General features: G+C 39.0%; 1 protein-coding gene across 4 annotated transcripts in view; it reads left to right on the top strand.

Annotated features, from left to right (window-relative positions):
* Positions 1–21165, top strand: part of FOXN3 (forkhead box N3) — a 204535-nt gene extending 183370 nt beyond the window's left edge. For all 4 annotated transcript variants that reach the window (XM_059475184.1, XM_059475186.1, XM_059475185.1 and 1 more), the window contains 2 exons: positions 4168–4276; positions 13763–21165. In XM_059475184.1, coding sequence (XP_059331167.1) covers positions 4168–4276; positions 13763–14312 — 659 coding nt within the window. In that variant the 3' untranslated portion in view covers positions 14313–21165. The remainder of the gene's footprint in view (positions 1–4167; positions 4277–13762) is intronic.
* The last annotated feature ends 530 nt before the right edge of the window (positions 21166–21695 follow it).

Raw genomic sequence — 21695 nt, 5'->3', positions numbered from 1 at the left:
AGTGATGAAAGTTGAAAGGTGAATAATGATTTTGTCATTTCAGACTCTTTGTGTTTCACTGGGAACATTTTGTGAAAAAGGAAACCTTCATCAAAGAGATGCACAGGTCTTGTTGCATTGTTTTCTTGAGCTGAGTTTCTCAGACATAAACGGCTTTGGGCACTTGCTGAGAAAAGGTGTAAATTACATTTCACACTTCTGCCTAGGAATTGGAAACCTGGAACCTGCCTGTGCTGTTGGTTAAAGAAGCATTACAAGAGAGGGGTCAGGACTGTAAGGTGTTCATCCAGATTGACACTGATTGATGATATGGCTTGGAGTAAATTATCTTACCTCCACACCTTGAATCTTCAATCTCTAAAATATAAATATCTCACCTCAAAGTATGTGTTTGAAACGTAATTAAAGCTTGTAAGACGTAAATGTATCTTTGGAATAAAAGTACCACATAATTTCAGTAAATAATCCACTACCCTTCAAAAGCACCAAGATGTAGGAATAATTCCTTGAATATAAGTAGCTGTCATACAGCCTGCACGAAGGCTGGAAGACTCTGTGGGTACCAGAGACAGTGTAATAGCAGTTTATCCATAATCTTTTTAAAATTAAGTAATTAATGTTATTTTCTGCAAGGATCAGTTTTGATGCTTTAAGTGTTGTAAGTAGAGATGAATGAGCAAGAAAGATCAGTCTTATGGTGGCACATTGGTCATGTGGATAGCTAGAAATTAATACCTTTTACTAGTTAAATATTTTAATCCTGCTTTTCATTTTAGGTTTAGAGTGCTACAGAAGCTGATTAACCAGAAAGTTAAGATGTTGTGGGGTTTTTTGTTTATGGTTCCATATATTTCCTGAAAGGATACACTACATAGTCCGGTGTCCTTCTCCAGTGATCCCTTGCATACAACATTTCTGTTTGTCTGAGTGATGTAGTGGTTGTGCTGAATCATAATTCAGAGAGTCTGAAGAAACAAACCCAAAAATCAGTAGCAATAACACTGCTGTTGCAAGCTGAAATAGTTATTGAATTGTGAGTGATGATTTCATTATCCAGAGCTGTGATGTACTTCAGAGAAAAGTTAGAATCACAGAGTCATGGTTAAGACGTCTTCTGGACTGAACAGTCTTATTGGAGCCTTTCAGTGAGTGGTGGCATGAGGCACAGACTGGCCATGATTGAAGAGAATTTCATAGGAGGACAAGAGACCAAGTTGTCTCTTAGGAGATATTTTCATAAGACAGCAAACTTCTGTGTTTTGTTTTTTTTTACAAACATTTGTTCATTTGTTACTTCTTGAAGGGAATATGGGGAGAGAGAGAGAAGAGAGTGTGTCTGTGTGTGTGTGTGTGTTGATGAGAGAATGTTTTAAATATGAAGCTTTTGAAGAGACTGTCTCCTGGATCGCTCTCCATGACTTGGAAACCTGCAAAGGGTCAAGGAAAATGAAAGATGGATTCCAGTGAGAGTGTCAAGGTATAAAAATCTAAAGTTGTGAGACTTGGCAGTATATTTGATATAGATATAGGTATAGATACATACATAGGAGTGCAGGGGGAAAAGGAAACTCAGAGGAGATAAAAGAAGGGAAGTCAGGAAGATAATTTTTGAAAATTGTGAGGAAGCAAACAGGATGTTCTAAAGAAGCAATGGGAGATGTCAATAAAGGATAGAGGAGAAGAAAAATCATAGAATAAGCATCAGTTAACTCTACCAGCAACCAGGATAATTAGGTAATCTGGGCAAAGAAGAGTTTGGGCATCAAGGAGCCCGTTGCTCTCTTTTTGTAGTAGCTCTTTCAGTATGTTTACTTTGAAGTTTTACAGTGTATATTTAGACAGTATCCATAGCTAACTGACATTCTGGGCATATGCATAAATGTTTCATTTCAGTATAAAACTATGGTTTATATCATAGTGAAGAGAAAATTCCCCGATCTTTCTCAGTCAAAACTTCTGGTTCCTTTCTTTTGATGGGACTTTGTAAACATAGAGAAACCATACCATGTGGTGCAGTATAAAATCTGTCCTTCTTAAAAGTTTGTTGGAATAATTATGTCCATTTGAAATTATGTCTTTTTATTGATCTTTCAGTGTTCAGCACATTTATCTGTGGCTTTGAATTCACCTGTTACCTTCATGTTTTAGGCTGGCCATGTCTTTGAGCAGACTGCTTTTCTTTCATGATAGTGGTGTTTTGACCATCGCAAGGTTACGCTGTTGGAACAAATATAATAAGAAATTCAGCCTTTTGAGTTTTAACATGATAATATTGCTCTACAGTATCTAAAACTCAGAACACTGGAGCAGAGAAAGCCTTACATTGTCCCCTCTGTGAAAGAGGTTAGATGGATTCCTCGTAAACTAGCAGTGAAGGGAAAAGTATACAGAGTAGGGAGGTATAAATAGCAAAATGCTATTTAAAATTATTCTGGTCATTGAAAGCTGACCCAAGTTGTTATAAACTAAGTTCTGTAATTTTAGCCATTTGAGGTTGTACTTAAGTACCTAAATATAACTGACCTGTTCTTCAAAGGTGCTCAAAAGCAAGAGTGGGTGTTACACAGTGACAGGATTTGATCGGGAGAGTGGTGTGCTCTCACAAGCAGGAGAAAGAAGATTATTTTCCCAGAACTAATCTGTGTGGTCTGGAGTGAAACAAGGTGAGCACCAGGACAGCAGGAGGGGAGGTGTCGATCCGGCTTGATGTTTATGGGAAGTTGAAGTGTACCTCAGCAGCTTAGAACTAGCATACTTCTGAGCATATGCTCCTGTGCCTCAGAATACACTAGTATTTTGGGGTGTGAGTATTTGAAGTTGGGCATGTGAAGTGTATGTCTTGATTCTGAATAATTTCTCTAGTCTCCATGTAATTTGTTTAAAAATAAATTCTGTGGGTGTATATAAAGTAATACAGTTTACATTTATCTTACAAGTATTTATATAATATCCATATATTTTAAAATAATATAAAAAGAGTAATGATCATCATTCCCTTTTTGGACATTCCCCATGGGGGGAAGTTATGGTGTGAGTGATGACTTCTAGTAAATAGAATGTGTGTCAGCTGTGGGTGTTAAAGAAGCGAGTTCGGGTGGGGGCTGAGGTGAGGTGACTGTCCCAGCCTGAAGGGACGTAACAGCAGTGCCAGCAAATGCCAGTACATGCAGGTAGGGCCCTGGTGAGGGCCTAGAGTAAGAACTCTGCTTGGGAGTCTTGCATCTCGCAGTGGAGGGGGAAAACCCTGGAACTTGCTAAGGACATTCTTGCAGTGGTGGTGCCCGACTGGTGCTTCTCTGCTCCTTGTTCAGCTGTCTGCCCTGGGCTGAGCAGTGTAAAGAAACGTGTCTGGGTAGAGAGCAAGTACTCGGGTGTAACCTAAAATCGTGTTGGCCAGAGCTGCAGTTTTTGATGTAGAGCCAAGTTGAAGAGCCCAGTGAAATGTCTTGTCTGTAGTGGTCAGTTCCTGGGAGTTTGTGTCAGTGGCACCAGCCCGTGTTGGGTGAGGGAGGCCGGGCTGTGCCCCGGCCATGTGCAGGGGGCACGGGACTGCTGCCAGGCTGCATGGCAGGGTCACCCATGGCCAGGGGCAGGGCCTAATCACTGCTATGGACATAATGGCCTCTAAGCCTCTTCTCTTTCTCTTCCTGCTAAATACATATTTGTAGTTTATATTTTGTTTTGCAGGGATGGGGGCCCAAGATATTGCTGCTCAGAAAGTAAACTGGGATGATAAAAAGCTGTCAACTGTGATCTTGCAGTGAAATACTTGTGTTCAATTTATCTGTAAGGGGTCATTGTTTCTTTTTGTAGACAAAATAGTTACATCTGTGCTCATAGCTGGTTTTGACTCTTAGCACATTCATTCGCAGTAGAACAGCAATTGCAAAAGAAAAGTGATTCATTTATACAAGGAATGATCTGCAGCAACTAGGTCAGGCAGTGGCTTTGGCAAGCCATGTTATCATTGTTTGCCATGAAAATAGCATTGGAAATAGAATGGCTCAGAAGACTCGAGGCTGAGATGTCCAAGGTAAGCAGTGTACTGCACGAGCTCTCTAATGGTTTTCCAGTACATTGAAAAGCCTGAGTTCCACATTTTGCTCCTGTACTTTTCTAACTTTTCCTTTAGAAGAAAAAACATTGTATGTTTTGTTTTGTTTTTAGTTCCTTCGGGAGTGATACAAAATGGAGCTCGAGTACTGAGTAGAGGAATATTTCCTGGAGCCAGGCCATTGCCAATCAACCCTATAGGGAGCATGGCTGTCACAGTGAGGTAAGAGTGCATCATTGTGAGGTCTGCATGAAATAAATCAGCATTTTTAAAAAGTGTAAAAGTATAGGTAAGCTCTGGGTATTTTGCTGCTTGCCAATGCTTCTGAGGTTCTAAATGAAATAAAATTCTGCCACCTAAAATTCTTGGGATATCATCCTTAGCAGGATAGTCATGGCATATCTGTCTGTTGCATGGTGGTTGGTGAAAAACACTTGTATTTTCACTAGCAAATTGCAGGCAGTTTGTGGTGAGAACCTCCTGTAGTGGCCTGTTTTAGTAAGTGCAAATGTTTTCTCCTCCCCTCTCTCCCTTTTCTTAAAGACTTTTTCCTGGATTAAATACCAGAGAGAAGAGTATCAATAACATTAAAGCAAATCCTGAAAGCTATTTGAACATATAGCTGTCATTTTGTTACTAGCTTAGATCTTTGTGAGGCAGTTTCTTTCACTATGGTTTTATTTCAAGGTTATACTGAAACATTCAAGGGTAAAATGTTGTTTAAGATACTCAACTATCAGGAAGCAGGGCAGTAAGAGACATCTAGTGATGGCAGTAGGAACTGTGGTTCAGTGGTTTGTTTTGCTTAAAGCAGTGCTGGTTTATTGGTGGAAGAACAATTTGCCCCGGGTGTAGCTCCATTTTCAGTCAGTCACAACAGAGATTAATTTGGTCAAGTGCACTGCCAGTGCCCTCCTCTTCCAGAACTCTCAGTATCTGCAAAAGCTATTTCAGCTCAGGGTATTCTGGGTGGGGTTTCATAATTAGTGCTGACCTCACGTCACGGTGCTGTTGCAATTACACTCTCTTTTCTCAGGAAAGGGCTGCAAGGCATTGAAATAAAGTATCTAGGTAGGCCTAATTCTATCACTATATACATGGGGGTTTTTATTTTTTATCCCTTTTCAGAATCAGGGTCTAGTCCCTTGGGTGCAGTATTTCCATCCAGTAAATGGAGAGAAAGACAGAGAGAGAGCCTATGACGTTCATGTGGTCTTGATGCTTAAAATGCATAGAGGAGAAGACACTAATTGGAATAAAATCCATAATTTTTGATGGGCCAGTTCTTCAGCTGTTTTTCCCATTTGCTGCACTGAAGGGATGCAACCTCAAGGGTCGTTCTCCAGAATTCTGCAGAGTTCCTCTCCATCTCTCTTTACCACAGCTTGGCCTTGCTAGCAGCAGGGGTCAGCTCTCTTCATCAGCTTTGCCACTGGCTTCACCCAGGACTTGTATTCTGCTCCAGTGGGGATTGCAGAGCCATAGGACTACAGGATCATTAATTATATATAATTTTTATGAGGTTTTCAAGCTAAATGGAGGACATAGTGGTCTCAGTATTCTCTCTGGAGTTTATCTGTATTTCCTGCTTAGACTCTGTTTCATAATCAGGATTGACTCATGGAGGAGATAGAACTGTTTTACTTCCAGGCCACTTGAAAACTTCTCTGTAGGCATCCTCAAATTGCTGTGCTGTAAAGCTGTATCTAGTTACATTTTATACATTTTCAAAGGACTGTTTCTCATGGTTTTTTTCCCAGCAGTAGAGAATGGGATCTCTACCACCTACCTGTTAATGTAGAGATGGGAAATTAGGGATTTTACCTTCCCTTGCTTATGTTCTTTTTGCTCTGTGTCACAGAAAAGCATTTATCATTAGTTAATGCAGACATTTCTAATTCTTTTTGTTCTCTTCTCCAGCCTTAGGCAGTATTAGAAATAGCTTGCTATGAATATATTCCTGGTGTGCATAATGTCTGCTCATATTTAAAATCTCCTGCAATATCCCCTCTTTTAATTCTTGGAAGGCAGAGGGAGACACAGACAAGAGGCTTTGAAAGCCTTTGAGAAGTTAGGGGACTCTTCAACAGAGCGAGTTCAGCAGGCAGTTTTGTCTTGTTTCCCTCAGGGATAATACTGTTCAGGATTTCTGTGGGAAGAACATCAATCTGGATTCACAATGCCTCTTGGAACATCATCTGGTCCTCTCAAAACTGGACACCTCTGTTAGCAGTTCTGTGAAAAGTACACTGTTTCTTGGTGCCAGCCCCTCTCCTCAGATACATCAGACTAAATAGGAGCTGTCATGTTCAGCTTTCATGGTGTCTCCTGAGAATAACTTCTGCTTAGAATGTGCAGCAGGGGAAATTTACCAAAGCATCCATACAGCCTTCTTTTGCAATTTAAGAGTAGGTGGACTGCTCAGATTGAGCTGTCATTCCTGCACAGAGGACAATGGTCTAGTCAGGCTGGCAGGGGATGTTTTCAGACATGTTCAGGTGCAGGAAGGTTGATTTTCCCCACTAGCTTTTACCAGGAGGGAGGTCTGGGCAGCCTTGGTAGGTGGTGCAGTCTCCTGTTAATTTTTCTGCTGAAATTGTGTGCCTCTGCCTGTGTATTGAGAAGTCAGACAACTTCTTTCTAAGATTTTTAAAATCAAATGTCTTCTTTTGAGAAGTGTTCCTTTGGTGCTACAAATGAAAGGCCTGAAGCCACCTGAAGAAGGTAGTTTTCATCATTCTCATGGGGGACCATTAGCATTTTCTTTATTATGCAGACAGTTGCATAATAAATTAAACCTCATAACTGTTTTTCTTTAGTTACCATATGTAGGAATCACAGGTTCCTCTGTAAGATGCTGGTCTTCTCTTGGCACTTCCTTGCTGTCTGAGCTGTTTATTTCATTTTGTGTTTTATTTCCTCAATATCTTAATGGTCTTTGGTTTAGTTGTCCCCCAAGCTGGTACAAATAGCTTGCTGTATGTTGTCCTGTTGTGCAGTGCCATTAGTGCCAAAACAGAGTAAGAAAACGTTTGGTCTTGGGTTAAATCTGCAGTTATGTGGGTGTTTTGACTAATCTGTTGCTCAGAAAGGAAGCCAAAACTATAGCCGTGGACTGAGAAGCTGAAGTCTGTGATTTCTGATGTGTTAACTGCCATGAATAGAAAAGTTTACTGTGCTGTTCATCTTTGACAGCGTGACTGAATGCATTGGCATATTTTGTTCCTGTAGAAGATATCAACGTGTTGCTCTTCCCTTGTAATTACATATAATTACTTTATATTTTATATATAAAATAAGGTACAATTGAATTAAGTCCTTTGGGTTAAAAAACCCTCCTGAGGTTTATTTAACAAAGATGACTTTCCACAAATAAAGAATTACAGTTGCAATCATCATTATTTTGTAGTGCATTTGGCTTAAATTGCACAAATAGGCCTTTCATTCCAAACTCATCTACAAATGGAAAGGCATCCCACACTATTTTTACTTTGAAAATCATCCTCTGGTGTTAAATCTCCACAGCAGAGCATAATTGGATGTGTTTTGACAGTAGCTTTTTATTTACTTTATTCACACCACTTTTAGCTTGTTTACCATCTATATTTTCCATGTTGTGGCTGACAAGCGTAAGACCCACCCAAAAACAGCAGGGAAAATAACGCTTCAGAGCTGCACAGCGTGTAGCATGGCTCTAGCATGAGATCCATCGTATTTTGCGGATATTTTTGGCAGACCATATCCCTATATAGTTCCCTCAGAGAATCTAAAAGCAAATGCAGTGACAGTCTGGATATGTAGAAGACACTGACTGACAGAGGTATTCACTGAAAGCAGGCAAAGCCAGTAGTTCCTTACATACAGCAAGGAGTTGGTTGGGAAAGTGAGCTCTTGCTCTTCCTATCATCATCCATTGGAAAATACCTTTTAAATGTTTTTCTAGGTGGACTTCTGTGTTGCTTTGGTAGGGATGGTGTCTGTCAAAGTGGCCAGTTTAATACCTTGGGTTTTAAATTACTGCAGGTTAAAAATAAAAATTAATAGGAAATTACATGGGGTTTTCCCCATTTTATCCAATTCTTCTTCACCAAATTCTTCTCTGTCCTGGTTTTGGCTTGCATGCAGTTAATTTTCTTCCTAGTAGGCAGTGCAGAGCTGTGTGTTGGCTTTAGCAGGAGAACAATGTTGATAATATGCTAATGGTTTAGTTACTGAGCAGAACTTGTCCCAAGTCAAGGACTTTTCAGTTTCCCATGCTCTGCCAGTGAGCAGGTGCACAAGAAGGGAGCAGGGGCAGGGCAGGTGACCTGAACTGGCCAAAGGGGTATTCCATACCATAGAGCATAAACTGGGAGAGTTGGCAGGGAGGAGCTGATCACTCCTGAGGGATGGGTTGAGTTGGAAACCATTGTGTTGTGCATCCCTTATCTTTCTTGTGTTTTATTCCCCTTTTTGTTATCTCTCTCTTTTTATCACCTTCATCATCATTGCTGTTACTGGTTTTGTTGTTATTTACTTTATTTCAAAGTGTTTGTGTCTCAACTCATGTTTACCTTTTTCCAGTTCTTCTCCCAGTCCCACCTGGAACAGGGAAGAGCAAGCAGCTGCATGTGACACAGTTGCTGGCTGGGATTAAACACAGACATTCTCAAGGAATTTCACAGTTACCTGGAAATTGCAAACAGGTTTCCCAAAGAACTTCCTTCAGTAAAAAAAATATTTCTATTCAAGTTTCCAAGATAAAATTTTTCTTATTCATAGGCAAAACAAGTGCACCTGCACTGGCAGAGCTACAGGTCTTTCTTGATTTTGAGGAATTTAAAGAAGAAAACAAAAACAACAACAATAAAACAAAAACCAAAAAACCAAACCAAGCAGAAAGACAACAAAAAGTAGGTAAGGTCTGCTAGTGTTGCGTTTTGGCACCCCAAAATTTTGGCAACCTTACCTACTTCATCATGAGTAGATTTTAAAATGCCTGTTCTTCTGCTATTAATGCCACAGTTCCTTATGCAGCTCCTGATCACTAGGGCAGGACAAGAACGAGTTTTGTGCTTAACCTTATCTGAAGATGGAAAATGGTTATTTAGGATTATTTGCACTTCAAAATTATAGGGCAATTACTAGATTATTCCTTGGGCATAGCTTTTATTATTGTGACTTTATTTCTCATGCTGTCTTTATTTTTGCTTCTATTTTCCTCCCTTGAAGCAGCCATTCAAGCAGTGATTAAATAAAACAAACATTGCATGTGCAGAGTAGATGCCAAAGCATAAATAGAATTATTATCATTCACTTACATTATCTGTGAATTACTATTTTTGCTTAGATAAAGGAATTGGTAGATATTTCCTTTCATAAATTCTTAATTGTATCTTCTTAGTGCTTACCACTGGTGCGATCAGCTTAACAAACCCCAGATCATCCCAGATGCACTGCATTCCCCTCCCCACCTGTAAGAGGCAGGATGAGTTATCCTTGGGAGCCAAAGGAATCCTTTAGTAACTAAAGGACAGCAATGCTGACTGACGTGATTCTTCTTTCTTTGCAAAATGCACGGCGCTCCATTTGGTTTAATTTCAGATCTGCTGCTGATACTGCTGGCAGTTCATGAAGTGTATTTACTGTGGTCCTTTGCATACAATTTTTCTCTAAGTACCTTTGTAAGAGCTTCTGTCACTATTGTGAGCAGCTCACTGTTGACTTTTAACTCAGTAACCCCTGACAGAATTCTCATTGTAGAGCAAGTGAGCACCACTTACTTTTCATACACTTGCTCATCCTTCTGTCTGCTGGTTTGTAGTGGTTTTAAGAAGCAGTTCAACTAGCTGTAGCCAAAAGATCTGACTGTTCTGAATTTCCCTTTGAAATAAAAAAGTGATTTTCCTTTTTCTTTTTTTTTTGCGAACCGGGAATGTGTGAAAATCTACAAACCCAGCTTACCTTTACTGTTTTCATTGTGTCTTCTGACTGTGTGCTTCCAGTTACATCCAAAAACTGTCATCTGTGGGTATACAGTATCTGTCATCCAGAAGGCTCAGAGGTAGATTAAGGTGATATTTAAACTCCACATAGGTTTTCTTTGTTCATCAAAGGAATATACCTGTCTCCAGTGTGAAATGCAGTAAGTTTTTTTTCAGCAAAACCTTTGCCACTTTGCAAACAGAATGTGATTAGCTATCTTTCTTTCAAGCTAGCAGAGAAATTTAAGGAAGATATGCCTATACTTGGTGAAATGACAGACTCACTTTTGTCTCCTCCTGAGGAAGACCTCTCTGAAAGGCAGAGGCACTAGCACTGTGCAAAGGACATAATTTCCTCTAACTTGAGACCCAGCTGCCATGAGTCCTGTCTGGCTTCTGGTGACATTGGTAGTAGAATTCATATCCATTAACAATGGGAATGAAGTCAGATTTTCAGAAGTCCAGACTTACATCTGCACTGCTTGAGGATTGTGTCATTGTGCTACAAACAAATGGAAATGTTCTAAAAAGAATGTGTGCACATTGCTTTAAGCTGAGATCCCTCAAGCAAATAAGATAGTCCATGTGAGTAGGATGAAAAGCTCTGGAGACTGTCCCAGCAACTTTCCTGAAAGAGCAAGCCACTACTTTAAAACATGAAAATATGTCAGTTTCTGGAAATTTTGAAATGAAGTTCTGAACAAAAAAGGGGGGAAACAAAGTGAGAGTTACAACCCGAACTGTGAGCAAAAATAGATGGAGCTAGCCAAAATCTGTGTCCTGAAACCCAAGGGAGTTCTGTCTGATGATCTAGATTGAACTATATAAATCACAAATTCATTTCATAGTGAATATATGATTGTCTAAGAGCAGTGTAGAGCTTAAGAATGTCTCAGAAGCATATCTGGTGTATTAATTGTTTAGATATCTGTTCATTCAGCTCTTACTAATATCAGTTATAAGTAATTTATCTAATGTTTGAGCTATTGCATATTAAGATACAGATGAGATTTACTTTCAGGGTACATGACTTTTGCTGTTGTGAATATCCTAAACACTCTTCCTGTATAACTTTTTACTTTTCTGCAAATGTCCTTTGCTAATCCTCTCCTTCACCTGCTTTCTCTTCCTTTTGTATTTCCTCAAGCAGAACTGGTTGGAAATCTTTCAAAATGTAAGTGAAACCCAAAGATTTTTCTGAGATCCAAATGCTATTCATTTCTTGACCAGTTCCACTTTCTTCTGAAGTGTTATTGTTCTTTTCTCCCATTTTTTTTAAAGCAATTCTTTTTTTGCACCTCCTTGTAAACTTGTATTTTTCTTTACCAGCGCTCCCTGTGGGATGCCAGCCTCACAGTACCCCCTCCCCTGGGACATCCCTCTGTACTCCCCGGGCATTTCATTCTGTTTTTCTGCTGATTTGGAGGAGTTGGGATTTGGAGTAAGTCCCATGGGCATAGCTTTTGAATCCAAATTACAGCCCCTTTATGTAAAGGCAACACTAGAGACTCCAGAGCAGGGTAATCAGAGATGTCTCTGGCACGTGGTTGCTGTGCTGCTCCATGGAGCAGTGGCTTTCCTTTAATTGACAATCTCTTGGTACAAACCCACAAGAGTAGATCTAAATGGGTGTCTTGGTTTAAATCACATCCATTAGAAGCCTTGTTCACTTGCAGTCAGTAGGAATTTCATTTGAGTTCCCACCTATTCTGTCCTGTATTTGTTTCCTTGGAGCAAGAATTGGTTGTTATTTTTTAATGGAAAATTAGTAGTGTGTGATTTTTAGTAAGCCATATTGCTCTGACTTTTAGCTGCCTTGTAAAATCAAGTAAGTTTAATTTTATGCTAATTTATGATAATTTTTAACATCTTTAAATGTAAATTTACCCTAAAAATGAAGAATCTGTCACTTAAAATGCATCACATGCTTCCTTGTAATGGCTGATCTTAAGGAGTTGGTTATAAATTCACCTTATAACTAGCTTAGTATGGATGATTTCTTATTCTAAGCATTTGGCATCCTCTAATGACAACCCCTGCAGTTGCAAGCCATCACAGAGTAAATGCAGCTGGCTTGCTGCACAATCATGAATGACATTGCACTTAGTTATTAATAATTGAAGGAGCTTTGTGTATTCCTTCTGGGTTCTGTATGGAATTTATGGATCATGCATCTACTCAGAAAGCTAGGCAAAAGTAATTTTGTTGAGCAAAAGAAGTTGGCAAGAGGCTTTCTTTGCTAATAAGTGTACCTTCTATTCTATACATTTCTTTGAAAGCACTGTAAATACCATTTGGAATGACTGATGAATTTGCTGCCTCCTAGCATTGTCCTGTCACTGGTTCATAAATGCAAGGGGCTTTCTTATCTCAGTGAGCTCTTGCAGACAAAGCCATTTAGATGAACAGGAACTGTGGAATTACATACCACTCTTCTTTTACCCACCTTTCAACCTTACCTTTCAGAAATGGGTTATTCTCTGCTGTTTCTTGTGTAAGGAAACCATACATGAGGTCCATGGCCTGAAACCTAAAGTACTTTCCCATTTTTAAAAGTAGAAGAGCAGTAATACTCTGGACTTGCCACTGTGCCATTCCTCTTAAGATACATCTATGTTCAGTGTGTGCATTTAAGAAAGGGTTTTAATCCAACACTGCCCCAAGTGTGCAAAAGCACTCCAATGGTAACACAAAGATGGCAAGTTTAAATCAGTTTATCATGTGAGGGTTTAAACAGCCTTGCTTTTTGGCTGGATTTTTTTTAACTGACAGAGAGGTTCAAGGCTGGTAAACTGGCAGGTGGCAGTGATGATGGCTTTACTCAATGAGGAGCATCCTGCTCTCCTCCTTTTCAGCAGGAGTTAAGCATGGCATAGAGTCAGTGCCTTCTTTAATAGTATTGTAAGTACTGTATTCTGTTTTTTAAAGTCAGTGGCAATGCTCTAATACTTTTCACTACAGAAAAAAAAAACCAGTTCATTTTTAAACATATCATGCTGCAGTAGTTCCCACTGCACAGGGTGCCATAAAACCAAAGGAGAAAATGACAGCTTCTAGAGCAAATCCAGATTTATTTTTTATACTGCTTGTTTTTGAACACGTTCTAATATTTCCTTGGCAGCTAGGAATCTTGGCTTAAGATTGTATTGCTTTTAAGGTTATTTATTAACTGATCAGAATCAGAACTGTGACTGGACATAGTTGTTCATTCTCTTGCAAAGAGTCCTAAATAGAAGTTGTGCTACTTCCGAGGTGAACCATGGAATACAAGTTGGAATTAGAGCTGGAAAGTGTCTTTCAGAGCAGGCAAGGAATTGCCCCAGAAAGCTAGTGTCTCTTCCCCACATTTTTGGTAGTATCACTTTATATGCAAAAGATGAGGGGCTATTTATGCAATTTATCAGTTTATTTACCCAGTAGATAAAATAATATTGGGGAGTTTTCTTTTTAATTTTTGAAAATGTAAACTATTAATTGATATTTAAATCAATACTGTTTACACATCATTTATTTGTAACCATCCCCTACTTGTTCCTGCTTCTTGTGCTATTTTGCATCTTTGGGTTATTTTGTATGTTAAGTCCAATCCACAAGGCTTTGAAACGAGCTTGCATGGACATTACTTTGATAGTCATCATTTCAGATTGTAATTTCAATTTACCTGTCAGTCGGCTTTATCATCTTTTGCTTTGAAGCAGGATCACATCTCTGTGGCTTCTAAGAGTGCTTGGATTTGTTTTTACAGGAATGGAATAACAAACTGCCGGATGCGGACGGAAAGCGAACAGTCCTGCGGCTCTCCAGTTGTTAGCGGTGACCCAAAGGAGGATCACAACTACAGCAGTGCCAAATCTTCCAACCACAGGAGCACGTCACCTGCCAGTGACTCCGTTTCCTCTTCCTCTGCTGATGACCAGTATGAATTTGCAACTAAAGGTAGCCAAGACAGCAGTGAAGGAAGTGAGGTGAGCTTCCAGAGCCACGAGAGCCATAGCGAAACAGAAGAGGAGGACAAAAAGCAAAGTCGGAAGGAGACCAAGGATTCTTTAGCTGACAGTGGATATGCATCCCAGCACAAGAAAAGGCAACATTTAATGAAGGCGAAAAAAGTACCAAGTGACACACTGCCTCTTAAAAAGAGACGTACAGAAAAGCCCCCTGAGAGTGACGATGAGGAGATGAAAGAAGCAGCAGGATCACTCCTGCATTTAGCAGGAATTCGATCCTGTTTGAACAACATCACCAATCGGACGGCAAAGGGGCAGAAAGAGCAAAAGGAAACCACAAAAAATTAGAACAAATCAATGATTTGTTTGAACTTACAAAGTTTTGTTTCAGCACGTCAGGTGAATTCTAATGATTTGTGGCAATATCAGCAATTTTTTCCTTTTTTGTTTTTCTTCTATTTCTTTTTGTTTTGTTTATTTGGTTTTTTGTTTGGTTTTTTTTTTTTGACCCTTAAGATTTTTATTTTTAAAGGAGATTGAAGCCATAGAACTCATACTGACACTCAGCTAATTTACAAAAGCTTTTCATTACCTGAAGACAAAAAGTTAACAAAAAAAGAAAGCCAAAATCACCATTTTTTGCTTTCTCCAGCTTGTCAAAAATGCATGGTTGAATACGCAGTGATATCAACATTAATGTGATGGGAGTAAAATTGGGCACTTGGAAATCCCTCTTAGAGTAGAAGAGCTGTGCATAATTTAGTATTCATTCAGGCCTGGCCCTTAAGAATTTTTTTAATGGCCTTACAATTGGGTTAGAAGTGAATGTGAATAAAGAGATTTGTGGGAAAGAGGAGGCACGTACTTCTCAAGCAAGAACTGTTTAGTGGCACTTGGAGAAGTGCCACACAAGTCTTCGGACAGCCACTGGTGGCAACTGTGCAAGCAGCAATGCACTTCTAGTGTGTCACGTATCCTGTGTGGCTCATAGTGTGAAGACTGATAACTCTAAGTTAGAGGAAATTTAAATTATGTATGCAATGGGTTTCAGTGAAATAATGAAATGGGAGGGGTGTGACTGTTAGTAGCATCGTTAACCATTGAATTCTGTCTTCTATATTAAATTGAAAGAATGTTCAAAAAGCCATAAGCCTGAAGATTGGCACTGCGTGCAAAAAATAATAGTAATAGGGAAAAACAAACTATGTCTTCTAAACTGCCTGAGTGGAAAGTAATCAAGTCTAAGAAATTACAGTAGCTACAATGTACATCAGAATCTTTTTCTGTGGATCACATCCTTGATCTAACAGGGGAAACAAAGCTACAAAACCTGCCATTAGTAGTATTCTGTATTTAAAACTAGAAGGAAAGCATATTGGTGAACAGTAAAATTCAGAAATTCAACAAAAGAGCTCCTACACTGCCCTCAGAAGTGAGTGTGCAGTGACCATCAGTCAGGATTCATCTGTGCAAAAATGACAACAAATTTCCAGATTCAACCAGCATAGCCAGCAGAAGAAATTTGATCCACATTGCATGGATTCTTTAGGGAAAGGGGGAAAACAAAAAGCAAACAATTTTTTTTATTCAAAGATGACAAAGTTCTTGTAAGGTAAATAATGTATTTAGCATGAAGCATGAATTATTTTCATATAAATATAGAAAATAGAGAAAAAGGCTATGCCTCTAATTTTTAAGCCCTTAGGCTTAGAGTTTGTTTTTTGGGGGTTTTATTTTTTTGTTTTGTTTTGTTTTTGTTTTGGTTCTTTTTTGTTGTCGTTGGGGTTTTTTTGAAGCAGGTGTTTAAGGTTTAACCTTCTTCAGGGACAAACACTGACTGTTGGGGAACTTACTCTGCAATATTAAAAAATAAAATCTTCATGCTCTGGTAGGGCTTGGATGGTTGAATTATACTGCCTTGTCTGCACATTCAGCCCCCTCTCCCTACTTCTGTTAAAAAAAAGAAAAAAAAAAGAAAAAAGTAAAAGTGTGTCTTTTCTTCGTCTGTACATGTGTAACATGACGCAATAATCTGAGGGCAAATTTAGTAGTGAGTGTGTATGACAGAATCAAGAAAATAATGGGAGGTTAATTGAGGAAAACTCTCTGATTTGATTCAGGAAAAAGTAGACAAGAAAATAGCTTTGCTAATTTGCCATGAAAAAATGAAGTTAGTTAAGAGCCTTATGGAGGTGTCTGAATAAAAACCAGTGTTACAGAGAGTGTGATTCAGGTACAGTGCTACTCTGGTAAGGATGGCTATGAGACTGAAAATCACTACAGCACAGAGAAGCTGTGAAATAAACTAAACAGTCTCTCTCACCTGGATTCTTGCATTTGGCATGAAAAATTCTACACTTAGAATATCCTAGAGGCAAAAAGGAAATCCCAGAAACCAACCACTTAAGAGAACAAAATGGTTGGTTTCTTAAAGAGTATAGGTTTAGATTTATCACTAACAGCTGTTTCAGGCAGCAGTTTAACCAAGATGAATCTAGTTTATGAAGAGTGAGTTAGAGAAGGGTTTGACTTCCTATTCAGTGCAGTGAGCTAAAAGTTGTATTTGGAGATGCCTGTGGTGTGTGCTCAGTTAGGAGGTGGAAGGACTGAAGGACAGGCTGGTCTGGACCTGGTTCTGTACCCCACAAGCATTTTGTAAAGAACCGGGCAGCACAGCAAAAGTGTGCCTCTCCTCCCATCTCAGCCAGCATGTCCTGGGATCCAGGTGCAGCTTGATAGCTGCCAGAGCCCAGCACAACTGCCAGCTTAGGAGATAAGGAAGGAGAGAGCCATGGATAGTGCAAGAAACAGCCTTGTTCCTCTCAGTTTGCAGGGGCCAATGCATGCAGCATTGATTCCAGCATTAGTTAAGTCAGGAGTACATAGAGACTAACTTCTGTTGGCTGCCTGCAGCCCTTTAGATAACGTTGGGGAAAACAGGAACGACCAGTCCCTTGTCCAGGTAGCACAGAGATGAATGAGCCATAACATTTCCCTTGTCTGATCAGACTGGGATAATCTGCTTCTTCCCAGGTCCATGCTCTCTACAGCCAAAGTCTGCAGGTGGTGAAGCACACAACCCTGTACAAGAGAGCTTGGTGTTCATCTTTTACAGACTTTTGGGAGAGTCACTTGAAATAGGAGATACTACAGTATCACTTTGCCACCACCTTTGCTCATTGATGCATAGTTGTATCAGCTTGGGAGTGGCTTAATATTTACCAAAAACAGCACTGAAAAATCTAGTGGCAGAAAATACAAACCATGGCTCAGCCATCTCTGTCCTCCAGGGAAAGCTACATGCTTGTGTGCCAGTGGCCAGATTCTGTCCACAACACTAATTCCAGAGCAACTTCTCTGATTGCAGTGTGTCAGTGCAAATGAGATCAGTATCTGCTGAAAAACAAGTACCATTCATTAATGTGGACTCTTGGTGGCTAAATATATAATTACCACTAGTATTACTCATCTTAGAAAACAGTCATTTTGCATAAATATCTAATTAGGCAGGTTAACTTTATACAGATATATATAGATACATATGTATAACACCTATCTAAGACTTCAACAAGATCTCTATATATTTCCTGGTAAACCTAAAATGTTGGCAAGCATCTATTTTCATATAAAATTTGTTTCTCCTAGTCTGATCTGCCTGGAAGGTATTCTTTGGTAGGATTTTACACAGTTATGTTTGGGCTGCCATCAATGGATTATTTCTGGTGTTTAAAAACAACTTGTCCTTATTGATGCTTATTCTGACTGTTGATGAGAAGTACATAATTTGGATTGTATAAAGTATTTAGGAGTCACCTTTTAAACCATATTTGTGCCTGGCTGACAATGGCAACTTTGTCAGAACTGGTTCTACTCCATCAGAGAAGTTCTCTTTTTTTGTGTAAGAACTGAAATTGATTTGTTTTCCAAAAAATACGATGTCAGCTTTTAATCGAATTGTCTTTACTTCAACTGAATGATGTCAAAACGGACTGGTAATTGCACTGTATTACAAACTCTCTCACTTGCCAGATAGGAGGTGGTGTGGTTTTGCTTGTTTGCTTTCCTTCTAAGCCATTTTGGGGTGAGAAGTTGTCAAATCTCTAACTTCCCCTTCTTCTCACTCTGAGTATTGCCAAATTAGCGTTTCTCCAAGACAGGTGGGGGCGAGGTCAGCAGGTGCTCAGTGGTGAGTTTCACATGGGCATGAATTGTAAGGGTTGCTGGACTTCATGGCGAGTTCCTTTGGAATATGCCTTCTGCAGCAAGAAGCTCTTGCAGGCCAGAGCTAATGCCATAAGCAGATTTCACCAGCATCTCCAGGGAGGTGAAATCTGCTGATCGTGCTTGCATTCTGCAAGCAGTTGGATGTCCTACTGCATTTTGGTGCAGATTCTGCTTGCATTTAAAAATGCAAGCACAGGTCTTGAACAGCTTAAATGTATCACCCCATAGCTGTTTCTGAAAGCAGTCTGCTTCTGATCTTCTCCTGGCAAAATTGGCAGTAGTTCTACAGAGATCACAGGGCTTTACAGCTGAAGAGCCAAATGTGGGAGTGAGGTGAGCCCTGTAGGACTGGAGAACTGTCCTGAGACTCTTCTCTCCAGCAATTGAGGTTCATCTTATGGTTCCTCTCCTACCTTAATGGGAGAAGGGAATCCCAAAGGAGATGCATTGGCTCCCAGTGTTGAGCTGAATTACTGTCTACTTGTGGAAAAGATACAGAAAAAAGCTGGAGGCTGCATTCTTCACTGGAGTGAGGTAGAGATACATCGACATACTTTACCAGACAATGAAATTCTAAATTGTACACCAAATGGCACCACAGATAAAATTACCAAAACAACACTTTGTCCTGGTTTCTTAGTAGTGGTAATTTATTTTCACTGAGATTTTGGCTCCCATCCCAATCCATCTAAAGATGTAGATCATAGAATCTACATCTTTGAGTTGGAAGGGACCCATCCTTCCTTCTCGGCCCTGCACAGGACACACCAAGAATCACACTGTGGGTCTGAGAGTGCACAATCTGAGGTCTTCTAGAACTCAAAGGTGTCTGGTCTCCTTTGCAGTGAGTGGAGCTGTAGACACCCAAGTGGTCCTGGAAGCCTTTACCATTTCACTGTTATTGTTACTACAATTTTTGCTTTAATCCGGCCCTAGGCATTTTTTGAAATATTACTCTCCTGTGCTCCAGGATCAGAATAAAACTACTGAGAAAATGCATTTCCAATGCAATTTACTTCACTTCCTGGAGAATGCAAACCCAGCTCCTTCAGGCACATCGCTACTGCCTGAATAGCTCATTGGCATATTTTTTAGGAAATACTTTGAAACATTTTCTTAACTTTGCCACCAAAAGAGCATTTGAACCATACATCCTCCTGATTGTAACAGAGTATCAGTGTTGATCGTCTGACCAGTTAAGTTTTAGTAGTGTTCTTCACAGCCCTCCAGTAATATATCAAACACTGTTATGCACATAATGCAGCACTGTGATCTAATTTAAATAATACTTTTTTATTATTTATACTACTCTATGTAATATACATCAACACTTTGCTATATAACCTAAGTGATAACCCTCTTAGTTACCTGCCAAACTCTGAATTTCTGTTTGATTTATATTGCAATTAGCACAGTTACCAAGTTGTAATGATGTCTCTTTTCCTTTGAAATGGGATGTGTAAGTCAAACTATACATTTTGTGTGTTTCTGTTTTGAGATGAAGTTTATAAGGATTTACACACAACATTCAGTGTTCTGTATAAATCTGCATACATTTGTAAATTCATCTGTTAATCCCCTTTTCTTTAGAAAGTATTAATTGATGGTGGTTTATTAGGGATTTTTATTTTTGCATTTTTATTTTTAGTACTGGTTATTCTTGAATTAGGCAGAGACTTGTCAGCTGGGTTGCTTTATCTTTGATCATGTACATGACCTTATAATTCTTCCACAGTTCAGCAAACAAGTACTAGCTTCACTGACCAAAAAACAGTCTCAACCTAATGTGTCTATGGTGCTGTATTTTGCTGGTATACATTTAAACCAGAAATGATTTAAAGGTCACTTTTGAGTTGTTCTAATAAGTAGCCTTTCCTGGTTTGGGAAGTTTGGGTTTTGTTTTAGCATTGAAAACAAGATATATTTATCTGAAACTATATAATGGTTTTTCTACTGTATCACATTTCCTTTTGCAAAGAGGGGAATATCAGCCTGATGCAACATCCTTTCACAATCAGTGGGAGGGAGTTTTTTGTTTCACTTTCTTATTTTCAGTGGATTTCGTGAGGCTTTGGATCAGGCCAGCAGTTACAGGAGCTCATCATCCGAGGGTTTAAGGGATAAATGACAACTTGTGCTGGCCTTTAGTGCTAGAAGGGATTTCACTGAATACTAAAACTACATGCTGGACTCTGGAATGGCTGACAATCTAAAATGGGAATCTCTTTCATTTGTTTACTCTGGCCTGAAATCCCAAGACCTTTTTTTGTTTGGATGACATTGAACTTGAGTACATTTTTAAGTTACTAGAGCATTGTACATTTCCTGAGTATGTGTGTGGGACAGCAATTGAAAGTCATACCTGTTATCTGATAACCAGTTCCATGCCTGCATCATTCACACTCACTACTTAAAACTGCCATGATGTAAAATGTTGGGGGGAATGATTTGTGTGTGTATGAAAAGCATTATGAACTTGTACATTTTTTTATACTCTGATCTGTAATTTCTGAAGTATTTTGTTTTACAGAAAAAGTGATAAAGCAATCAAAAGACCAAGAGATTTAGTATCAATGCTTAAGGGTCACAGGACCTTAACTGGCCAATAAGTTAATTTAGTACAGTGATAAGCCAATTTTTTTTTTCCTGTACTTGGCGTCTGAAACTGCCAATTTCATCAATATTAAAATATAAACTGTGACGGGGAATGAACAGTGATGTTAAGTTGTATTTGTGTTTACCTAAATGAGCAGTCCGAAGGCAAGTGCAATCAGCTGATCTTTAGGAAATATGAAATTGTTGATTTAGAGGCATACTTGCATTTTACATTTTCTTGATGTGTAATCATATTGCCAAAGACAAACTATTTCATCAATTATTATTGTAAATAACACTTTCCCAAAACCTACCATAAAGTTTCTGTGATGTATTGTCTTCCAGTTGCAATAAAAATTACTGAGTTGCATCAATTGAACAATTGCATTTGTGTGAATATTAGTTTTAGAATATGCTCACATATTAACACAGAACAACAGCGGTTGTTTTGTTTGGGGTTTTTTTAACAAATTAATTCTTTCATTATTAAGTAGTTCTGGCCCTTGTGGGATGTTACCTGGATCTTTACTGCTGTAGATATCAGCTCATGTTAATTTCCTGTACATGGCTGGACATACTAAACTGAAATTAAGTTAGGATCTGGTTCTCCTCTTTCATCAGTTTTGCAGCCCAGAAACAAAGCTGATTTCATTGGGAATTGATTTTTGTTTTGGTTTTTGGTTTTGTGGGTTTTTTGTTTGGTTTTTTTTTCTTTAGTTAGCAACAATCAGAAGAGATCCAGTAATAAAATGTCTAATGGCATATATATAACCTCTGACAAACATACCTTTGTAGTCTGTGCATTAATCCTTCCACCTAAGTCTAGAGTTGAAGAAAACAGTGCAAAAGGATTCTCTTCAGAGAATTAATAATAAGGAGTATTAAAAAATTGTAATGGTCTCATAGCTTTCT

The sequence above is a fragment of the Ammospiza nelsoni genome, chromosome 6, assembly GCF_027579445.1.
Source record: "Ammospiza nelsoni isolate bAmmNel1 chromosome 6, bAmmNel1.pri, whole genome shotgun sequence".
NCBI classification, from domain to species: domain Eukaryota; kingdom Metazoa; phylum Chordata; class Aves; order Passeriformes; family Passerellidae; genus Ammospiza; species Ammospiza nelsoni.
This window is presented reverse-complemented; position numbering and strand designations above follow the sequence as displayed.